The following is a 23,828-nucleotide window of genomic DNA, read 5'->3' as shown; positions in this document are numbered from 1 at the left end:
CTGTCTCGGGAGAATATGCATGCAATTTTTGACGCCTTTGGGGATGGGCGTTCGGTAACTGAGATTGCTGCGGAGCTGGCTCAGGCCGCTTCCTCCAAGAAGGTCAGCCGTCCTCCTGTCAAAGCTTCTTCTCGATCTTCCAAGCCGAGCTCCCGCAGCTCCAAGTCAGTTCGGCCATCTAACCGTGATGGGTCGAGCTCAACTTCGACGCCTGCGGAAGGATCCAGGGAGACTTCCTTAGCTATTGTGGAGCAGGCCCAAGCTACTGGACAAGTGGGGCAAGATGTTGCCCATTCTGCTGAAGAGGTGTTAGGGGGAAAGTCTCAATCCCCTGTTGAAGACAAAGAGACCTCTGGGACTGGGATGGAGATCATCCTCCTAGAGGATCAAAGCCCAGAGGTTTCTGTTGAAGGTGCCCCTGGCAAAAGAAAACCTCCTTGAGACATAGAGACCTCCTGGAGGTAGAAGACCGGGATCCCCAAGATCTCCCGGAATTACAAGACCAGGATCCCCAAGATCTCCTGGCAAAAGAAAACCTCCTTGAGACATAGAGACCTCCTGGAGGTAGAAGACCGGGATCCCCAAGATCTCCCGGAATTACAAGACCAGGATCCCCAAGATCTCCTGGCAAAAGAAAACCTCCTTGAGACATAGAGACCTCCTGGAGGTAGAAGACCGGGATCCCCAAGATCTCCCGGAATTACAAGACCAGGATCCCCAAGATCTCCTGGCAAAAGAAAACCTCCTTGAGACATAGAGACCTCCTGGAGGTAGAAGACCGGGATCCCCAAGATCTCCCGGATACAAGACCAGGATCCCCAAGATCTCCTGGCACTAGAAGACCTCCTTGAGACATAGAGACCTCCTGGAGGTAGAAGACCGGGATCCCCAAGATCTCCTGGCAAAAGAAAACCTTACTGAGACATAGAGACCTCGGTGAGGCAGAAGACCAGGATCCCCAAGATTTCCTGGAAACAAAACTAGTTGGCGAAGGACTTAAGAGCCTCCCAAAAATAAAAATTTCCCATACAGGGACAATTTACAACAATATATTTCCGACCTCACAAAAACAGAGAGGCCCGGAGCCGCTAAGAAAATTCAAGGTTCCGACCTACTAAAGGGACGTAACAGCTAAAGAAGTGCCAAGGTCGAGCTCCCAAACTCGGATCGATATGCTTAAAAGCCCAAAACCGAGCTCCCAGCTCGGATAGATTCATATCCTCAAAAGATCAAGACATAAAGGCCAAGAAGAAAGACCGAGCTCCCTCAATAGAAGGACTCATAAATGAAATCCTTAGGAGGATACTACGGCTGTAATCAAAGCCTAAATCAGTTTATCTGGAACAAGTATACAAAGTCACAGCCAAGAAGGCAGGGCTAAAAAGCAAACATGCAAAGTCGCCAATAAAAAGGTATGAGATTTGCTCTCTCTGACTATCAGACTAAAGAGCTGAGTTCGCAACTTAAGATGAATTCAAAGATACATAAAGAAGACACATAAAGAGCAAGAATAGTAGAGGAAACTGATATTTCATTAAGGTGATAATTACAAATTATCCCTCCGGCAAGGTGGGAGGATAAATAGCCCTTAAAGGACTTACACCAGTGAGAACACCCTCACCTACATTATCTCTAATTACAGCCCCCTCAGAAGGAAGCTCGGTGTCCCTTGGGCCAGAGCTCGCAACATTAATGACAGGAGCAACATCTGACCCAGGGTGAAGGCTCTCTTTCACAGAATCAGAGTCGTCTTCCTCCGACCCTAGCTCGGATTCCTCTGAACAAGACTCAGCTGGCCGATCTCGGTTCCTCCGGGAATCTCCTCGAGGCATAGGGAAATCATCCTCCCCATACAGCACTGACTCACCATCTGAGTCCACTTCTCGCTTGCGAAGCTTGGCCAAAGGGATATCAGGAGCCTGTCTAGCTTCTCTTAAACCGCGATTGTAGCCAGTCGCATACATGCGGAAGGCCTTATCAAGGATAGCCTTTTTCATCTCACCAGAAGCTCTAAACTCATCGAGATGCTCTTCACAGGCCTCAGCTACAAATTCCTTAAACTCAGAAGAGTCTTTGTAGTCCTGAAGATGAGCTTCACAGGCCTGTTCGATTTTAACCTTCAGCTCATCAGACTCCTGATACTCCGCTATATACTGTTCACGATTTAGCTGAGCCTTCCCCTCGGCATACTTTACCACCTCGAGCAGGGCTAAACATTTACGCTCCACAGCCCTGACTTCATTTTTAAGCTGTTGATGGCGAAGGTTGAACTCCACAGAACTTGCACCCAATTCCTGCTCAAGGACCTCCACCCGGGCTAGGGCACCTCCCTTCTGAGCTTTCACCTCATCCAGGTAAGCTTGAAGTCTTTCGAAATCAGCCTTTAAGGCCTCATATTGGCGCTGGACTTCAGCTTTCTGGCCAATAGCATCATCCCTCTCCTGAAGGGCCGCTGTCATAGAGGACAGCTGTTTCACAACCTCTACACAACGAGCTTCCACTTCAGCTGCCCTCTTGTCAGTCTCCTGGAGAATCCCGCAAGTACGGGACAGCTCTGATTCCAGGGATTTGCTGTGCTCTGCTGCCTCAGCCGCTTTGTCTTCAGCCTTTTTAGTGGCTTCCCGTGCAGAATGTAACTCCACCTGGAGAGTCTGGATCTGCTCCCGGGCGGCTGCCAGGTGACCTCTTGCGTCGCTGGTGGCAGTCAGGTTCTCATCGCGTCGCGCCTCTTCGATCTGGCGATCCACGGACTCCCGGAGAGAGTGGTCGCGAGCATCAACTTCCATAAAAAGACCTGTCACCTGGTAAGAGAAGCCAACATTTAGGAAAAAGAAATAAACCAAACACAGAGAGAAATGAAAAAATAACTTACCATCAGGAGCATTTCTCTAATGGTGGATCCGAGCTCCTCACGAGAGCGAGACCGGAAGGACACCTGCTCTTTAGTCGAACTGGCCAGATGGCCAGTCAGAGCCAGAAGGCGAGGATCCGAAGCCTCTGTTGCTCCGCTGAACATTCGCTTCCTGAGAAGAGCGGCAACGGCACTGGCCGGAGATTCAGAGGTAATAGCTGACGGATCTAGAACGTCGACGGTAGGGGATGACGAAGGGACAGCAGAAACGCCCTTCCCTTTCCCAATAGGAGGAAGAGGTGGAGAAGGCCTGGCAGCAGTTCTGGGTCTCTTCCGGGCAGGAGAAGGGGCAGACGCTCCAGAAGGGGTTGAACGTTTCTCCCCAGTTTTTGGAGTGCCCTCAGGCTCAGTTCTCACAGGGGCAGGGGCACCTTCAACAGAAACCTCTGGGCTTTGATCCTCTAGGAGGATGATCTCCATCCCAGTCCCAGAGGTCTCTTTGTCTTCAACAGGGGATTGAGACTTTCCCCCTAACACCTCTTCAGCAGAATGGGCAACATCTTGCCCCACTTGTCCAGTAGCTTGGGCCTGCTCCACAATAGCTAAGGAAGTCTCCCTGGATCCTTCCGCAGGCGTCGAAGTTGAGCTCGACCCATCACGGTTAGATGGCCGAACTGACTTGGAGCTGCGGGAGCTCGGCTTGGAAGATCGAGAAGAAGCTTTGACAGGAGGACGGCTGACCTTCTTGGAGGAAGCGGCCTGAGCCAGCTCCGCAGCAATCTCAGTTACCGAACGCCCATCCCCAAAGGCGTCAAAAATTGCATGCATATTCTCCCGAGACAGGGCAAAGTTCTTGGGGAATTTGATGCCATCCATTTTTACCTCAGAAGCTGCAAAAAATAAGAAGTTATAAAGAGTCAGCATATCTTCTGATATTATGAGAAAAGAAGAAACAGAATAACTGGACAAAACACTATACCCATATCACGGATATCCCTAAGATTGGCAGCGAACATACACTTTTCGACGTCATACTTCCTCTCAACGGAAGTCAGTCGAAACAACCCGACCTGCTCAATAAGACTCAATTCGGGCAGATCGTTACAGCCCGGAAAGATCTCCCCCCAACAAGGTCTTGACAAAAGAAGACCTCACTGAGGTCCCACCAAAAGAAGACCTCACTGAGGTCATAGCAAAAGAAGACCTCAACAAGGTCTTGACAAAAGAAGACCTCACTGAGGTCCTAGCAAAAGAAGACCTCAACAAGGTCTTGACAAAAGAAGACCTCACTGAGGTCCTAGTAAAAGAAGACCTCACAGAGGTCCTAGCAAAAGAAGACCTCAACAAGGTCTTGACAAAAGAAGACCTCACTGAGGTCCCACCAAAAGAAGACCTCACTGAGGTCCTAGCAAAAGAAGACCTCAACAAGGTCTTGACAAAAGAAGACCTCACTGAGGTCCAACCAAAAGAAGACCTCACTGAGGTCATAGCAAAAGAAGACCTCAACAAGGTCTTGACAAAAGAAGACCTCACTGAGGTCCTAGCAAAAGAAGACCTCAACAAGGTCTTGACAAAAGAAGACCTCACTGAGGTCCCACCAAAAGAAGACCTCACTGAGGTCCTAGCAAAAGAAGACCTCAACAAGGTCTTGACAAAAGAAGACCTCACTGAGGTCCCACCAAAAGAAGACCTCACTGAGGTCATAGCAAAAGAAGACCTCAACAAGGTCTTGACAAAAGAAGACCTCACTGAGGTCCTAGCAAAAGAAGACCTCAACAAGGTCTTGACAAAAGAAGACCTCACTGAGGTCCCACCAAAAGAAGACCTCACTGAGGTCCTAGCAAAAGAAGACCTCACTGAGGTCCTGGCAAAAGAAGACCTCACTGAGGTCCTAGCAAAAGAAGACCTCACTGAGGTCCTAGCAAAAGAAGACCTCACTGAGGTCCTGGCAAAAGAAGACCTCACTGAGGTCCTAGCAAAAGAAGACCTCAACAAGGTCTTGACAAAAGAAGACCTCACTGAGGTCCTAGTAAAAGAAGACCTCACTGAGGTCCTAGCAAAAGAAGACCTCAACAAGGTCTTGACAAAAGAAGACCTCACTGAGGTCCCACCAAAAAAAGACCTCAAAGAGGCAGAAGACCTCAAAGAGGCAGAAGACCTCAATGAGGCAGAAGACCTCAATGAGGCAGAAGACCTCAAAGAGGCAGAAGACCTCAAAAGAGGCAGAAGACCTCAAAAGAGGCAGAAGACCTCAATGAGGCAGAAGACCTCAAAGAGGCAGAAGACCTCAAAAGAGGCAAAAGACCTCAATGAGGCAGAAGACCTCAAAAGAGACAGAAGACCTCAAAGAGGCAGAAGACCTCAAAGAGGCAGAAGACCTCAATGAGGCAGAAGACCTCAAAGAGGCAGAAGACCTCAAAAGAGCCAGAAGACCTCAAAAAGGCAGAAGACCTCAAAGAGGCAGAAGACCTCAAAGAGGCAGAAAACCTCAAAGCGGCAGAAGACCTCAATGAGGCAGAAGACCTCACTGAGGTAGAAGACCGGCAAAGATCTCAAAGATCTCCCGGAGCAAAAATAGCCAGAATCCCCAAGATCATCCGGTGCAACAAGCAAAAACAACTCATAAAGAACATAGTTCTGATCTCACATAAAAGATTGGGGCACGGGACCATAAATGAAAAAGCTAAACTCCGACCTCCCAAAGGAGCTCAAGTCATCAGGTAGATAGACTTTAATCTCACACAACAGCCAAAAGTACCAAAGCATCATGCCGATCTCAAGAAAACGAGCGCAGTACTGGTAAACCCGATAAGACAGACCGAATTAAGGCAAGGCGATTCCTAAGCAAACTGCATACCAAAATACAAAGCCAAACAGAGAATCAGGGGCAATCATGAGAGGCAACGACCTCGAGAATTGACCGCTCACACTAAACCAACTCAGCTGACCTAGAGAAAGGTCCAAGCAACAAAGAGCCCGCAAAACGCTCGAAAGAAGACAGCCCATAAATACTCAGGGGCAAAAAACATACACAAGAGTCCAACGCTCAGGCAAAAATAATGAAAAGGCAAGAAAGGGATACTTTCGACAGGAGCAGTTCTCAGACCACACGGTCATGAATAGAAATTAAAGATTTATCCCCTCACCAGTCATGGAATAACTGCTGAGGAGATAAAGGGGCAATTGATGATCGCTGGATTTCTTCACCCCGGTATAAAGGCCAGGCCCATGAAAACAGTCCATGATCCGAAGGCTTCAATATTCCCCTCGAGAGCCAGGTCCAGCCCGCTCAGTCATAGGGCCGGAACTCCGCCTAGACTCCTCAATCAAACCGGCCCAAACCTCTCGGCCCAGTAATCAAGCCCTCACCAGGCTCAACTTCAGCCCTACCATTCAACCCAGCCCGGAAAAGGGAAAATGACCAAGATGCCCCGCTGGTAAGTCCTTCCGCATGCGTATCAGAGGAGAATCATACGTATCAGAGGAGAATTAATGGCCGTTACGCATGGAGCAGGCACCTGACACATCCGTACATACGGAGCTAGGCGACAGAAGACAGCTAGTATTGTGGCAGAGAGACAGATATATATATCACGGTAAAGGCCACGCAGAAAGGGGGGCTCTCTTCTTCTTTCCTTTTTCTTCCTGGACACCATTTTTATTCTTTCTGTAACCCTTGCCTAAATATACTACTCTGAGCCATAAAATCTGACTTGAGCGTCGGAGGGCCTCTGCCGGGGCACACCCGGTAGGCCCCTGACCATTCTTTCTTATTTTACAGGTCCTTTCACCAGGTAAAACATGGAGAGACCCATCAGGGAGCCCAGCAAGAAGGGACCCAGAAGAAAACCAGATCTATCATGGACCAGGAAGAGGAAAATATTTATCAAATGGCGCCGTCTGTGGGAAAACGAAGGGGACCTTTTCGTCACCGGAGTTCCTAAATCCACCCATTGAGATCCACATGGAGGTATGAAAGCTTATACGAAAAAGAAAGATGGAGATTTACAGTAATCCAGCTGAAAAGAAAGACCCAGCTGGTTTAAGAATATCTTGACAGTCTCTTAATCTTCATTTTTCTACCCTCGTTGTTTATTTTAACATTTATTAAATATTATTGATAAATATTGTCCTCTTCCTGGTCCATGATAGATCTGGTTTTCTTCTGGGTCCCTTCTTGCTGGGCTCCCTGGTGGATCTCTCCATGTTCTTCCTGGTGAAAGGACCTGTAAATAAGAAAGAATGGTCAGGGGCCTACCGGGTGTGCCCCGGCAGAGGCCCTCCGACGCTCAAGTCAGATTTTATGGCTCAGAGTAGTATATTTAGGCAAGGGTTACAGTAAGAATAAAAATGGTGTCCAGGAAGGAGAAGGAAGAAGAAGAGAGTCCCCTCTGCGTGGCCTCTACCGTGATATATATATCTGACTCTCTGCCACAATGCTAGCTGTCTTCTGTCGCCTAGCTCCGTATGTACGGATGTGTCAGGTGCCTGCTCCATGCGTAACGGCCATTAATTCTCTTCTGATACGTATGATTCTCCTCTGATACGCATGCGGAAGGACCTACCAGCGGGGCATCTTGGTCATTTTCCCCTTTCCGGGCTGGGTTGAATGGTAGGGCTGAAGTTGAGCCTGGTGAGGGCCTGATTACTGGGCCGAGAGGTTTGGGCCGGTTTGATTGAGGAGTCTAAGCGGATTCCGGCCCTGTGACTGAGCGGGCTGGACCTGGCTCTCGAGGTGAATATTGAAGCCTTCGGATCATGGACTGTTTTCATGGGCCTGGCCTTTATACCGGGGTGAAGAAATCCAGTGATCATCAATTGCCCCTTTATCTCCTCAGCAGTTATTCCATGACTGGTGAGGGGATAAATCTTTAATTTCTATTCATGACCGTGTGGTCTGAGAACTGCTCCTGTCGAAAGTATCCCTTTCTATTATTTTTGCCTGAGCGTTGGACTCTTGTGTATGTTTTTTGCCCCTGAGTATTTATGGGCTGTCTTCTTTCGAGCATTTTGCGGGCTCTTTGTTGCTTGGACCTTTCTCTAGGTCAGCTGAGTTGGTTTAGTGTGAGCGGTCAATTCTCGAGGTCGTTGCCTCTCATGATTGCCCCTGATTCTCCGTTTGGCTTTGTATTTTGGTATGCAGTTTGCTTAGGAATCGCTTTGCCTTAATTCGGTCTGTCTTATCGGGTTTACCAGTACTGCGCTCGTTTTCTTGAGATCGGCATGATGCTTTGGTACTTTTGGCTGTTGTGTGAGATTAAAGTCTCTCTACCTGATGACTTGAGCTCCTTTGGGAGGTCGGAGTTTAGCTTTTTCATTTATGGTCCCGTGCCCCAATCTTTTATGTGAGATCAGAACTATGTTCTTTATGAGTTGTTTTTGCTTGTTGAACCGGATGATCTTGGGGATTCTGGCTATTTTTGCTCCGGGAGATCTTTGAGATCTTTGCCGGTCTTCTACCTCAGTGAGGTCTCCTGCCTCATTGAGGTCTTCTGCCTCTTTTGAGGTTTTCTGCCTCTTTGAGGTCTTATGCCTCTTTGAGGTCTTCTGCCTCTTTGAGGTCTTCTGCCTCATTGAGGTCTTCTGCCTTTTTGAGGTCTTCTGCCTCTTTGAGGTCTTCTGCCTCTTTGAGGTCTTCTGCCTTATTGAGGTCTTCTGCCTCTTTTGAGGTCTTCTGCCTCATTGAGGTCTTCTGCCTCTTTGAGGTCTTCTGCCTCTTTGAGGTCTTCTGCCTCTTTTGAGGTCTTCTGCCTCATTGAGGTCTTCTGCCTCTTTGAGGTCTTCTGCCTCATTGAGGTCTTCTGCCTCTTTTGAGGTCTTCTGCCTCTTTGAGGTCTTCTGCCTCTTTGAGGTCTTCTGCCTCTTTTAAGGTCTTCTGCCAAATTGAGGTCTTCTGCCTCTTTTAAGGTCTTCTGCCTCATGGAGGTCTTCTGCCTCTTTGAGGTCTTCTGCCTCTTTTGAGGTCTTCTGCCTCATTGAGGTCTTCTGCCTCTTTGAGGTCTTCTGCCTCTTTGAGGTCTTCTGCCTCTTTTGAGGTCTTCTGCCTCATTGAGGTCTTCTGCCTCTTTGAGGTCTTCTGCCTCATTGAGGTCTTCTGCCTCTTTTGAGGTCTTCTGCCTCATTGAGGTCTTCTGCCTCTTTTGAGGTCTTCTGCCTCTTTTGAGGTCTTCTGCCTCATTGAGGTCTTCTGCCTCTTTTGAGGTCTTCTGCCTCATTGAGGTCTTCTGCCTCTTTTGAGGTCTTCTTTTGTCAAGACCTCGTTGAGGTCTTCTTTTGCTAGGACCTCCTTGAGGTCTTCTTTTGCCAGGACCTCAGTGAGGTCTTCTTTTGTCAAGACCTTATTGAGGTCTTCTTTTGTCAAGACCTTATTGAGGTCTTCTTTTGCTAGGACCTCAGTGAGGTCTTCTTTTACTAGGACCTCAGTGAGGTCTTCTTTTGTTAAGACCTTATTGAGGTCTTCTTTTGTCAGGACCTCAGTGAGGTCTTCTTTTGCTAGGACCTCAGTGAGGTCTTCTTTTACTAGGACCTCAGTGAGGTCTTCTTTTGTCAGGACCTTATTGAGGTCTTCTTTTGCTAGGACCTCAGTGAGGTCTTCTTTTGCTAGGACCTCAGTGAGGTCTTCTTTTGCTAGGACCTCAGTGAGGTCTTCTTTTACTAGGACCTCAGTGAGGTCTTCTTTTGTCAAGACCTCGTTGAGGTCTTCTTTTGTCAAGACCTTATTGAGGTCTTCTTTTGCTAGGACCTCAGTGAGGTCTTCTTTTGCTAGGACCTCAGTGAGGTCTTCTTTTGCTAGGACCTCAGTGAGGTCTTCTTTTACTAGGACCTCAGTGAGGTCTTCTTTTGTCAGGACCTTATTGAGGTCTTCTTTTGCTAGGACCTCAGTGAGGTCTTCTTTTGCTAGGACCTCAGTGAGGTCTTCTTTTGCTAGGACCTCAGTGAGGTCTTCTTTTACTAGGACCTCAGTGAGGTCTTCTTTTGTCAAGACCTCGTTGAGGTCTTCTTTTGCTAGGACCTCAGTGAGGTCTTCTTTTGTCAAGACCTTATTGAGGTCTTCTTTTGACAGGACCTCAGTGAGGTCTTCTTTTGTCAAGACCTCGTTGAGGTCTTCTTTTGCTAGGACCTCAGTGAGGTCTTCTTTTGTCAAGACCTTATTGAGGTCTTCTTTTGCTAGGACCTCAGTGAGGTCTTCTTTTGCTAGGACCTCCTTGAGGTCTTCTTTTGCCAGGACCTCAGTGAGGTCTTCTTTTGCTAGGACCTCAGTGAGGTCTTCTTTTACTAGGACCTCAGTGAGGTCTTCTTTTGTCAGGACCTTGTTGAGGTCTTCTTTTGCTAGGACCTCCTTGAGGTCTTCTTTTGCCAGGACCTCAGTGAGGTCTTCTTTTGCTAGGACCTCAGTGAGGTCTTCTTTTACTAGGACCTCAGTGAGGTCTTCTTTTGTCAGGACCTTATTGAGGTCTTCTTTTGCTAGGACCTCAGTGAGGTCTTCTTTTGCTAGGACCTCAGTGAGGTCTTCTTTTGCTAGGACCTCAGTGAGGTCTTCTTTTACTAGGACCTCAGTGAGGTCTTCTTTTGTCAAGACCTCGTTGAGGTCTTCTTTTGTCAAGACCTCGTTGAGGTCTTCTTTTGTCAGGACCTTATTGAGGTCTTCTTTTGCTAGGACCTCAGTGAGGTCTTCTTTTGCTAGGACCTCAGTGAGGTCTTCTTTTGCTAGGACCTCAGTGAGGTCTTCTTTTACTAGGACCTCAGTGAGGTCTTCTTTTGTCAGGACCTTATTGAGGTCTTCTTTTGCTAGGACCTCAGTGAGGTCTTCTTTTGCTAGGACCTCAGTGAGGTCTTCTTTTGCTAGGACCTCAGTGAGGTCTTCTTTTACTAGGACCTCAGTGAGGTCTTCTTTTGTCAAGACCTCGTTGAGGTCTTCTTTTGCTATGACCTCAGTGAGGTCTTCTTTTGCTAGGACCTCAGTGAGGTCTTCTTTTACTAGGACCTCAGTGAGGTCTTCTTTTGTCAAGACCTCGTTGAGGTCTTCTTTTGCTAGGACCTCAGTGAGGTCTTCTTTTGTCAAGACCTTATTGAGGTCTTCTTTTGACAGGACCTCAGTGAGGTCTTCTTTTGTCAAGACCTCGTTGAGGTCTTCTTTTGAGATCTGACGAGGTGAAACTTCAGATCGAAGTGCTTGCCTGTAAGTATAAATTTTAATTATTTCTGTAAAAAAAAAAAAAATGCATAATATACATATTTATTGAAATTGTGAGGTCGACCGTGTATATATATTGTAAGGGTTGGATGGGCAGGTTGGCTGTAAGATTCCAAGTAAAAAAAAAAAAAAAAAATAAAATAATAAATAAATAAATAAATAAAATAATATATATATATATATATATATATATATATATATATATATATAGAAATAGCAGGAGTGAAAAGAGCTCGAGCTGCCAAAGACGCGCCGACCTGAGAAGGAAGCTGCTGGTCTGGTCAAGACCCGACAAATGAGGTCGGGGTGATGTAGAATTGGACCAGATGTGAAGGCATGATAGAGCTGACACCACGTCTGCAAGGGAAGAAACCACAACCTTCAAGAATTAAAGCAGACACCACCACCAGATGATCAACTTTTGAGTGGGAAGGCTCCAGCAGACCACGCTCAACAGGTCGGAGGAAAAGCTCAGACAAGTCGGAAAAGCAAAATGGGAAAGAACGACTTCAACAAACCAACAAGAGATTCCCAATAAACATCGCGAACCCGACTGGGCATTGAACCACATGAATAAATCAGCTCATGCTTAATAGTTGACGGACCCAAGCTTGAGATTGAAATCGTGAAGTCAGATAGATGTAAGCTTGGGGTCAAAGCCATGTTGGAGGATGATCCCGCATTCCTGGTCGGATGGCCAGACTGCCCTCAAGATTTGAATTAGCAAGTTAGTGGGTCAGAATAGCAAGACAGGAAGGAGCTCGGCAAATCCGACGACCACAGTGATAGATTGCTCGTTCAGGTCGGATCCGTGCTCGAGCTCAGAATTGTGATCGAGCTCAGAGCTGTGTTTGTGGAAAGCTGGCGAAGCACAAAGATGGCTCTGTCATCGGCAAATTCGACGACCACACTCATTCAGATCGGATCAGTGCTCGAGCTCAGATCTGTGACCGAGGTCGGAGCCGTGTTTGAGGTCGGGCTCACATCCCAGGTCGGGTGAGATAATGTTACAGAACTCATATTCAAAGGCGAAGTAAAACAGATGAGTATTTACAGAGCAACCTCGATCGATCAAGCAATGCTCGAACTGTCCCAAGGCCGCGCCAACGAAGTGCTAGACCGTCCATCTATTGCTGTCGGAAACTGCGTAAATGGAACTTCCCACCTGTGACATCCACGCCTTCGTCATCTCTATTACCCGCTGTTATAGTACTAAATCTTTTTAATTCGCTTTCTCTGGATTGTTGAGGTGGGGGATTGAGCTCGGCCACCTGAGTCCGGTGACCTGAGAGGTCTAAAAAAAAAAAAAAAAAACGGTCAGAGCGGATTGCTCGAGCCCTGGACCACCGGTTAAGCCGAGAGCTTCCCTTCAGCTTCCGAGGCTGAGGCTTGTCGTCTGAGGCAGAACAGGCTTGGGTAGTGAGAAAAGGGAGCGATTTAAGATTGGGCTGAGGTCGGGCAAGTGAAGAGGACAGCGGTGATGGACAGAGGCTCGGGCTCGGCGGCCTCAAGGTTGAGAAAGAAATCATCTTCGCTAATGCGTCATTCTCTGCCACGAGTGGGCTGTGATGTGGAATACTGTTACACATGGGTCTCAGCCATTGGGAGTCTCAACAAATCAGAGGAAAACTCTGGAGGTTAGAAAGGCAGCGTATGGAAGTTTGGAAACCACGCCAACAAGGGTTACGCATTCGTTAACTTCACCGACTCAAGAGCCGTAGGGAGTTTCATGCCGCAGTTCACAATCAGCGTTGGGAGCTTTTTCAACCAACCAAAATTTGTGAGATAGCCAGTGCAAGACTCCAGGGAAAAGAGGGGCTGGTGAAGCACTCTCGGAACTCAACTTTCAAGTGTGGAACTAATGATTATTCGCCAGTATGTTTCAGCCCACCCAGAGATGGTTCAAGGGTTATAGTGAAGCAAATGATCATAAGGAAACGTGTCATCATCTCGGTGTTGCTCAATCGCTTATTGAGAAGGGCCACATAAAGGTCAGTTTCTCCATTTATCATAATTCAATTTTGAGTAGCAATTTCTATTTTATATTCGTAAAGTTCAGTTAAAAATAAAATATGATAAATGAAAACTAATTAATAAATTACGGAGTGAATAAATAAAATTAACTAGCCATATTTTAAGTAACATTTATACACTCAATTAAATTATATATTTTTAGCAAACGCTAAGATGTTTTCAGTAACATCAGACTTCCAATTATTATTATTATTATTTTTAAATATAAATACCTTAGAATATCAGGTCTAATTATAAAGCTTAAATCTTAGAATAAAATTTTCATGAGCATACAGATATATGCTCAGAGGCATACTAGCTTAGGGGAAAAATTTTCGCTGCTAGTTAAGAGTAGCATGAATACCCTAATAAAAGGGATTATATATTTAAACATATTGCTTTTGTAAAGTAAAATCTTGGAGAAGTTTACATATGCAAATATATTGTTCATTGCATCTTTGGAATCACATGAGATAATACTTGCATGCATCTGAAAGATGAAACCGAATGACATGTGCGACATATTATTGGTGAACATTATTAAATTAACAACGAGCATCCGCGTTATATACGCTCTGTGCAAGCTTTTATTTTGCAGAAAAATTCTAAATCTCGCCCGAAGACCCTGAGACATAGAGACCTCAGAGGTAGAAGACCGGGATCCCCAAGATCTCCTGGATTCAAGACCGGGATCCCCAAGATCTCCCGGATTCAAGACCGGGATTCCCAAGATCTCCCGGATTCAAGACCGGGATCCCCAAGATCTCCCGGATACAAGACCAGGATCCCCAAGATCTCCTGGCGAAAGAAGACCTCCTTGAGACATAGAGACCTCCTGGAGGTAGAAGACCGGGATCCCCAAGATCTCCCGGACACAAGACCAGGATCCCCAAGATCTCCTGATAAAAGAAGACCTCCTTGAGACATAGAGACTTCCTGGAGGTAGAAGACCAGGATCCCCAAGATCTCCTGGCGAAAGAAGACCTCCTTGAGACATAGAGACCTCCTGGAGGTAGAAGACCGGGATCCCCAAGATCTCCCGGACATAAGACCAGGATCCCCAAGATCTCCTGGCAAAAGAAGACCTCCTTGAGACATAGAGACCTCCTGGAGGTAGAAGACCAGGATCCCCAAGATCTCCTGGCGAAAGAAGACCTCCTTGAGACATAGAGACCTCCTGGAGGTAGAAGACCGGGATCCCCAAGATCTCCCGGACACAAGACCAGGATCCCCAAGATCTCCTGGCAAAAGAAGACCTCCTTGAGACATAGAGACCTCCTGGAGGTAGAAGACCAGGATCCCCAAGATCTCCTGGCAAAAGAAGACCTCCTTGAGACATAGAGACCTCCTGGAGGTAGAAGACCAGGATCCCCAAGATCTCCTGGCAAAAGAAGACCTCCTTGAGACATAGAGACCTCCTGGAGGTAGAAGACCAGGATCCCCAAGATCTCCTAGCAAAAGAAGACCTCAACAAGGTCTTGACAAAAGAAGACCTCACTGAGGTCCCACCAAAAGAAGACCTCACTGAGGTCCTAGCAAAAGAAGACCTCAACAAGGTCTTGACAAAAGAAGACCTCACTGAGGTCCCACCAAAAGAAGACCTCACTGAGGTCATAGCAAAAGAAGACCTCAACAAGGTCTTGACAAAAGAAGACCTCACTGAGGTCCTAGCAAAAGAAGACCTCAACAAGGTCTTGACAAAAGAAGACCTCACTGAGGTCTTCTTTTGTCAAGACCTTGTTGAGGTCTTCTTTTGCTATGACCTCAGTGAGGTCTTCTTTTGGTGGGACCTCAGTGAGGTCTTCTTTTGTCAAGACCTTGTTGAGGTCTTCTTTTGCTAGGACCTCAGTGAGGTCTTCTTTTGGTGGGACCTCAGTGAGGTCTTCTTTTGTCAAGACCTTGTTGAGGTCTTCTTTTGCTAGGAGATCTTGGGGATCCTGGTCTTCTACCTCCAGGAGGTCTCTATGTCTCAAGGAGGTCTTCTTTTGCCAGGAGATCTTGGGGATCCTGGTCTTCTACCTCCAGGAGGTCTCTATGTCTCAAGGAGGTCTTCTTTTGCCAGGAGATCTTGGGGATCCTGGTCTTCTACCTCCAGGAGGTCTCTATGTCTCAAGGAGGTCTTCTTTTGCCAGGAGATCTTGGGGATCCTGGTCTTGTGTCCGGGAGATCTTGGGGATCCCGGTCTTCTACCTCCAGGAGGTCTCTATGTCTCAAGGAGGTCTTCTTTCGCCAGGAGATCTTGGGGATCCTGGTCTTCTACCTCCAGGAGGTCTCTATGTCTCAAGGAGGTCTTCTTTTGCCAGGAGATCTTGGGGATCCTGGTCTTATGTCCGGGAGATCTTGGGGATCCCGGTCTTCTACCTCCAGGAGGTCTCTATGTCTCAAGGAGGTCTTCTTTCGCTAGGACCTCAGTGAGGTCTTCTTTTGTCAAGACCTTGTTGAGGTCTTCTTTTGCTATGACCTCAGTGAGGTCTTCTTTTGTCAAGACCTTGTTGAGGTCTTCTTTTGCTATGACCTCAGTGAGGTCTTCTTTTGCTAGGACCTCAGTGAGGTCTTCTTTTGTCAAGACCTTGTTGAGGTCTTCTTTTGCTATGACCTCAGTGAGGTCTTCTTTTGGTGGGACCTCAGTGAGGTCTTCTTTTGTCAAGACCTTGTTGAGGTCTTCTTTTGCTAGGACCTCAGTGAGGTCTTCTTTTGGTGGGACCTCAGTGAGGTCTTCTTTTGTCAAGACCTTGTTGAGGTCTTCTTTTGCTAGGACCTCAGTGAGGTCTTCTTTTGTCAAGACCTTGTTGAGGTCTTCTTTTGCTAGGACCTCAGTGAGGTCTTCTTTTGGTGGGACCTCAGTGAGGTCTTCTTTTGTCAAGACCTTGTTGAGGTCTTCTTTTGCTAGGAGATCTTGGGGATCCTGGTCTTCTACCTCCAGGAGGTCTCTATGTCTCAAGGAGGTCTTCTTTTGCCAGGAGATCTTGGGGATCCTGGTCTTATGTCCGGGAGATCTTGGGGATCCCGGTCTTCTACCTCCAGGAGGTCTCTATGTCTCAAGGAGGTCTTCTTTCGCTAGGACCTCAGTGAGGTCTTCTTTTGTCAAGACCTTGTTGAGGTCTTCTTTTGCTATGACCTCAGTGAGGTCTTCTTTTGTCAAGACCTTGTTGAGGTCTTCTTTTGCTATGACCTCAGTGAGGTCTTCTTTTGGTGGGACCTCAGTGAGGTCTTCTTTTGTCAAGACCTTGTTGAGGTCTTCTTTTGCTAGGACCTCAGTGAGGTCTTCTTTTGGTGGGACCTCAGTGAGGTCTTCTTTTGTCAAGACCTTGTTGAGGTCTTCTTTTGCTAGGACCTCAGTGAGGTCTTCTTTTGTCAAGACCTTGTTGAGGTCTTCTTTTGCTAGGACCTCAGTGAGGTCTTCTTTTGGTGGGACCTCAGTGAGGTCTTCTTTTGTCAAGACCTTGTTGAGGTCTTCTTTTGCTAGGAGATCTTGGGGATCCTGGTCTTCTACCTCCAGGAGGTCTCTATGTCTCAAGGAGGTCTTCTTTTGCCAGGAGATCTTGGGGATCCTGGTCTTCTACCTCCAGGAGGTCTCTATGTCTCAAGGACCTCCACCCGGGCTAGGGCACCTCCCTTCTGAGCTTTCACCTCATCCAGGTAAGCTTGAAGTCTTTCGAAATCAGCCTTTAAGGCCTCATATTGGCGCTGGACTTCAGCTTTCTGGCCAATAGCATCATCCCTCTCCTGAAGGGCCGCCGTCATAGAGGACAGCTGTTTCACAACCTCTACACAACGAGCTTCCACTTCAGCTGCCCTCTTGTCAGTCTCCTGGAGAATCCCGCAAGTACGGGACAGCTCTGATTCCAGGGATTTGCTGTGCTCTGCTGCCTCAGCCGCTTTGTCTTCAGCCTTTTTAGTGGCTTCCCGTGCAGAATGTAACTCCACCTGGAGAGTCTGGATCTGCTCCCGGGCGGCTGCCAGGTGACCTCTTGCGTCGCTGGTGGCAGTCAGGTTCTCATCGCGTCGCGCCTCTTCGATCTGGCGATCCACGGACTCCCGGAGAGAGTGGTCGCGAGCATCAACTTCCATAAAAAGACCTGTCACCTGGTAAGAGAAGCCAACATTTAGGAAAAAGAAATAAACCAAACACAGAGAGAAATGAAAAAATAACTTACCATCAGGAGCATTTCTCTAATGGTGGATCCGAGCTCCTCACGAGAGCGAGACCGGAAGGACACCTGCTCTTTAGTCGAACTGGCCAGATGGCCAGTCAGAGCCAGAAGGCGAGGATCCGAAGCCTCTGTTGCTCCGCTGAACATTCGCTTCCTGAGAAGAGCGGCAACGGCACTGGCCGGAGATTCAGAGGTAATAGCTGACGGATCTAGAACGTCGACGGTAGGGGATGACGAAGGGACAGCAGAAACGCCCTTCCCTTTCCCAATAGGAGGAAGAGGTGGAGAAGGCCTGGCAGCAGTTCTGGGTCTCTTCCGGGCAGGAGAAGGGGCAGACGCTCCAGAAGGGGTTGAACGTTTCTCCCCAGTTTTTGGAGTGCCCTCAGGCTCAGTTCTCACAGGGGCAGGGGCACCTTCAACAGAAACCTCTGGGCTTTGATCCTCTAGGAGGATGATCTCCATCCCAGTCCCAGAGGTCTCTTTGTCTTCAACAGGGGATTGAGACTTTCCCCCTAACACCTCTTCAGCAGAATGGGCAACATCTTGCCCCACTTGTCCAGTAGCTTGGGCCTGCTCCACAATAGCTAAGGAAGTCTCCCTGGATCCTTCCGCAGGCGTCGAAGTTGAGCTCGACCCATCACGGTTAGATGGCCGAACTGACTTGGAGCTGCGGGAGCTCGGCTTGGAAGATCGAGAAGAAGCTTTGACAGGAGGACGGCTGACCTTCTTGGAGGAAGCGGCCTGAGCCAGCTCCGCAGCAATCTCAGTTACCGAACGCCCATCCCCAAAGGCGTCAAAAATTGCATGCATATTCTCCCGAGACAGGGCAAAGTTCTTGGGGAATTTGATGCCATCCATTTTTACCTCAGAAGCTGCAAAAAATAAGAAGTTATAAAGAGTCAGCATATCTTCTGATATTATGAGAAAAGAAGAAACAGAATAACTGGACAAAACACTATACCCATATCACGGATATCCCTAAGATTGGCAGCGAACATACACTTTTCGACGTCATACTTCCTCTCAACGGAAGTCAGTCGAAACAACCCGACCTGCTCAATAAGACTCAATTCGGGCAGATCGTTACAGCCCGGAAAGATCTCCCCCCAACTTAGGTCCACATCCCATGATCGGCAGGACCCCAGTTTCAGCTCCGCCACAAGGAAATTCTCTACCCATCCCTTTATTGAATCCTTGTAGCCCGTAAGAAGAGATAGCCCATTACGGGGGGAAAAGTAATAGAAGTTTTGCTTCGCCCTAACCAGGCGGAAAAAAGTGGCAAACAAACAGGCCGTAGGTGCGAAACCCCAACCCAGACAGATAGACTCGAAACAAGACATGAATAAAATAGAGTTTGGGGATAACATCCGAGGAGTTACCCCGAAGTATTCGAAGACCTCAATAAAGAAAGGGGAAAAAGGAAATGGCAGACCAAATTCCCTTTGCTTTAGAAAAAATACTATACGGCGATTCTCTTGGGGATCGATCAAACCAGGAGGGGGAGGGTAAGGAAGAACTATCCTCTCACTTGGACGAGGTGCTCGAATAAAATACAACGGAGTATCTAAAAGCCTCCGGGAGATGTGATCAGTTATATTGGAAGACGTAATACGTGACTCAAGGTTAACAACATCAGGAAGCTTTGAACTTGCCATTGAAGAACAAGGGAGCGTACCTGAGAACACAATAAGGTGAAAAACCCAAAAGGAGTCGCAGGAAGACAGAGAGCAGAAGAGAGCTAATTCCTTCGGAAGACAGAAGGAATTCGAAATGAAAGGCAATGATGAGACGGAACGTTGATCTGAACAGTTTTGTCTTGGAGCGGCGCGATCATTAATTGCTCTCGAAGTTTACCCTCTCAACGGTTAAGTAATAACCGGAGAGAAGGTAAAGGGGCAAAAGGATGATCGCTGGGCTTGTCTACATCTATCAAGGGCCAGGTCCACAATGATAGCCCATCACTTAAAGGCCCAGGCAAGCCCAACTTGTTCAGACCTGATCTCCAGCCAAGACAACTTAACCCACAAAATTCATCACTTCACCACATCCATGGCAAGTATCAAGGAAATGGAAAGAAAAACTCAAAGATGCAAGCAGATGAAAGCATGATAAAGGTTAGACCTACTCATCACATAGAATATATAAGATTTGACTTGTTAAAACAAGGGTACCTCGGATCTATACTGAGCTGAGAGCTTAGAGTTCAACTCATCAGAAGCCGAGCTCATAGGTCGGAATAGTCCAGCTCGGACAACATGACCTGAGAGCCCGGCCAGCTAAAGGAAACCTAGAGCTCATTTCACTAAGCGAAAGACAGAGCTCTCAGGTCGGCTAGTCTAGCTCGGACAACGCACCTGAGAGCCCGGATGAAGGAGACTCAAAGCTCAATTCATCTAAGTAGAGACCGAGCTCATAGATCGGTCAGACAACCCAGTTCGGAAACTCGAAAGCCCAGTTGACTAAGTGGATCCGAAGTCCGGCTCACGAGTACAGTTAGTTCAGCTCGGAAAAAACAAATTTCAGTTAAAGCTACGAAGAAAAGCAGTTTCAGTACTCCATCCATGGTAGAGAAAGAACAACTCAAGTATGAACGAAAACGAGAACTTCATTAAAAGAAAAGCACATTACAGCACGTTACAAAGGCCTACACCACGGGACGAAAGACTATCCTTAAAGGATTTACATAACCACATACATCATCATCAACAAATACATCGTTATCACCTATCCTACTACTTCGGTCTTCGGTTCGGAGAAACTCTCGCAGCTCGATATGTGAGTTTGGCAGAAAGAGCTGCAGAAAGCCAAGAAGTTAATCCTCATAAGCGTTTCCCATGGATCCTCTGTAGGTCGGCATTCGGTTGCCCAAGTGTGATACGCGTGACAAACTCACATGTCATATGTTGTGTGTATATCACGCATGAAAAAACACGGGCTTCAGATTACGACCTCAGGAGGATCGCCGGGCTAACGTGTGAAGGTACCAGCAGAAGCTTGACTGAGTGTAGCAGATCTCAGTCTCGCATAATACTGGTACTTCACATCAAAGAGACTAATAATACTGGTGCTTCACATCAAAGAAAACAACAAGCCGAGCACTTGAGCCCCTTCCATTTATATCCAAAGAAGGCAGCAACGGGGGAGGTCGGCCAGAAGATCTGGGCAAAATAATTTCAGCAACTTGCCGAATGGTCCCACCCATCGACCGCCCTACCAGACGGATCTCCAAAGCAACATTCAAACTCCTTAGAGGTAACATCCACTCCTCTGAAATTTTGAATTGACTCATCTTCGTCTCAGGTACTACGAAAGAGTCCCAAAACAGAGATAAGTTAGCACAATTTTCCGTCGAGATGATAAAAGTAAGATTAAAACAAATTCCTGGGGCAACACAGCAATGTAATATCAAGCTCGCCTTCGCCCGCTTGAAGAAGGCACCAAATGGATCCTTCACAGATAAAACAAGAAAATCTCTCTGTTCCAACAAAGTGCCTGGGAATGGTAAAGAGGTGAGGTTAATATATATATCCAAAAGTTTATGTTTTGCAGGACAAGGTAGAGCCGAATTCTCAATTAATGCTGTCAGAATCCTTAAAAGATGTTCATGAGAAAGGAAAGAAAAGACATGTCCAGATAACAATGACAGGAAAGCAAAAATAACCGAGAACGCGGAGAATAAAGAAAAGTCCGAAAGAGGAAAGAGCAGATAGGATTCAGAAACTGCGCAAAGATAAAAAAATGAAAGAGTATTATAAAGACACCTGGCCACGAACAGGCGCGGCCATGATGGTTCTTGATATTCACCCCCTCGGCAGTTGGAGCAATAACTCCCGAGAAGGTGAAGGGGCAATTGATGACCGCTGGATTTCTTCACCCCAGAACAGGGGCTTGACCACAGCCAAAGGCCCATGACACAGAGGCCCACGTACTTGATACCTCCAACAAGCCTGGCTCATTCCAGCTTCCGGGCCGGGCTCGACCAAGCTTCCTCACTCAGTCCAGCCTGATCCCTGACCAGCAGACCCCTCTCAGGCCCAGCGTCCAGCCCAACTCTCGGCCCAGCCCGGGGTCCAGAACAGTACTCACCAGACAGCCTGGCAGATCCGCTCGAACGTACGCATGAGGAGAATCAGAGGCCGTTACGCATGTAGCAGGCAGCTGATACCCTAGTACACCCGAATCTGTATGGCAGAGACGCGTGGCCCAATCCTGGAGAGACCTTTACACGTCACCAGCAAGCAAGACAATGTATAAAAGAGGAGTCCCCTCCTCAGAAAGTTTTAAGCCTTATTCTGTAATACAAGAACCCTTGTAAAACCCTATTCTATTGACATATAGTTTACTTGACATATAGTTTATCATATTTAAATTTGTCTTTTGACATATAGTTTACTTGACAATTATAACTCTTAAATGTTTTCTCTTTAATTTATTTTATCTCAATTTGAACAATTGTAAATTTTATGTTCTATTATTTATGTAGGTGTATGAATGAAGCCAATCATATGCTCACCATTCAGCTTGGATGTATAGTTCATTTAGGTTCTTGGAATGAATTTTACTTGTATATTTTTTATTTTTGTATATAGTTAGGCATTTTATTATTTAGGGTTGATATTTTGTGATTTTTTTAGGATAATTTATAGTGATTATACACGATAATATTGTTGAATATCAAATATTGTATAGCTACTTTGTAAGTTATAAATAAAAATATTTTTATTATACATAATAGTTTCTTCTATATCCTTTCCATTTTATATGAATATACTAAATACATGAATTAATCATGTTGAATTGAATGAATAGCTAAAAAAAATTAATTTGAGCTTGTCATTAAAAAAAATGCCACTTATGCAAATAATAACACTATCAAAAGATTATATGTTTTAGCAATTGAATTTTTTGGACGTAATTAAAAAAGTATGTATTTTTATTTTTAATTGTGAAGATATTACCATTTCAATTACCTTTAAAATACAATTGAAATTAAAGTTTTAGCAATTGATACTATTATTTTCCTAAAACTCAATTGCTACCGATTACTTCTTCTTGTCTCGTCAGACTTTTAACGGTGGAATCTATTGCGACGGCATGTGATGGAATATTTTTAGCTGCTATTTGGATTTAGCGGCGGGAAGTTACCTCAAGGAGATTTCTCTTTGCTAAAAAAACCCTTTTTCTTGCAGTGTAAGTCTTCAAAGCTACCAAAATTTGAGGGTGGGTGCAAGTTGCAGTCATACACAAAGTGTAACCGTGGCGTGATGGATAAATATATTTAGTGGACTTAAATTATCTTTTCCTTTCAAGTATGGATTTTTTTTAGTAAAATACTCAAATTAACCTTAAATTTTGTTCAGGAGATTATTATGATGTCTTTGTACAATAAGGGTTTAATTAAAACTTTGATATTGGAAAGTTTCAATAGGGGTAGGAAGTACAATTTAGTAAAATATTATAAAAGTTTAGTAGTAACCCTAATAGTTGAGGATGAGATTTCTGTAAGAGTTAAATCCTTTCAAACCATCAAAATATTCAAACTTATTTTTTACCTTTGAATAGAAGATATAGTAATTGAAGGAGAATAAGATTACTGCAATGATCTTAGACAATGAGAAGTTTAAGAAGACAAGTGGTAATTAGGTGGAGCTTTTGTTTGCTATTTGTAGTTCTAATAGAAGTAATTTATATAGAAATAATTTGAAAAATAAAATAGTAAATTAAGTTCAAGACTATGAGTAGATCTTGCATCATTTACACTTTAAAAATGTAATGCATAATTCAAATAATTCAAGAAAATTTACAAAAAAAAAAAAGGATAGCCTCAATGGATTCTCATTTTGGTCAATTAGCCGTGGAAACTTTTACTGAATTGGAATCCTAATTTATATAAATATAATTTCTTAACCTTTATAAGAAGTGTGAAAAATAATTTTGAGTTAGAGGCAGAGATTCTTGAAAACCCAAGACCAAATCAAATTAAGATTTACAATTAAATAGAAAGAAAGAAATCTGGCTTGGAAATTTGGTGTCAATTGAATTATATTCAGAATAGGAGAAGTAATCCATGGCCTCAATAAGTTTTTTTTTTTTTTTTTTTTTTTTGTCTCTCGTTGTCCATGACTATATATGCTATTCATGTCGAGGATAGTTCTCTTTCATTGCCAATTCAATTACCAAACCATGATGATGCTGTTGGCTACTTGCTAGAGGAGCATGGTGTGCTAGTGGATCTTGTGTTGGTTCACATCAAAATCTAACAAGTTTTGTGGGATAGGACAGCCACTGGTCTGCTTGAGTTTCAAGGATTTCAATGCAAGAACTGTATGCTTGTTAGACCTCTCATATGTCCAATTGACTTGACATTTTTGATAATGTTCCTTATCTTTGACTTTTGTAAAAGCCTTGACAATTCTTTAATCGTAGCCCCTCACTACTATCTACAACTTGATGTTGAACTCATCAAATTTTGTTATTTTCTAATTATGCTCAACATAATTTTCATTCGGTTAATTAATTAGATCAATGTCAATTATATTCTAATTTCATTTTTGACTGTTTTGATATAAATAAATTTTATTTATTATTTTTATATATTTTAAAACAATTATTCAGT

General features: G+C 45.5%; 1 protein-coding gene across 1 annotated transcript; it reads right to left on the bottom strand.

Annotated features, from left to right (window-relative positions):
• Nucleotides 1-1,553: 1,553 nt before the first annotated feature.
• On the bottom strand, nucleotides 1,554-20,501 carry LOC122721520 (flocculation protein FLO11-like). The gene is made up of 8 exons (XM_043949375.1): nucleotides 20,275-20,501; nucleotides 17,216-17,606; nucleotides 16,824-17,144; nucleotides 3,375-3,610; nucleotides 2,873-3,263; nucleotides 2,546-2,801; nucleotides 2,277-2,452; nucleotides 1,554-1,895 (listed from the first exon to the last, which is right to left on the bottom strand). Exons 1-8 carry the CDS (start codon nucleotides 20,499-20,501, stop codon nucleotides 1,554-1,556), a joined length of 2,340 nt encoding a protein of 779 aa, XP_043805310.1.
• Nucleotides 20,502-23,828: the final 3,327 nt, after the last annotated feature.

This window comes from Manihot esculenta, chromosome 13 (assembly GCF_001659605.2).
Source record: "Manihot esculenta cultivar AM560-2 chromosome 13, M.esculenta_v8, whole genome shotgun sequence".
Taxonomy (NCBI): domain Eukaryota; kingdom Viridiplantae; phylum Streptophyta; class Magnoliopsida; order Malpighiales; family Euphorbiaceae; genus Manihot; species Manihot esculenta.
This window is presented reverse-complemented; position numbering and strand designations above follow the sequence as displayed.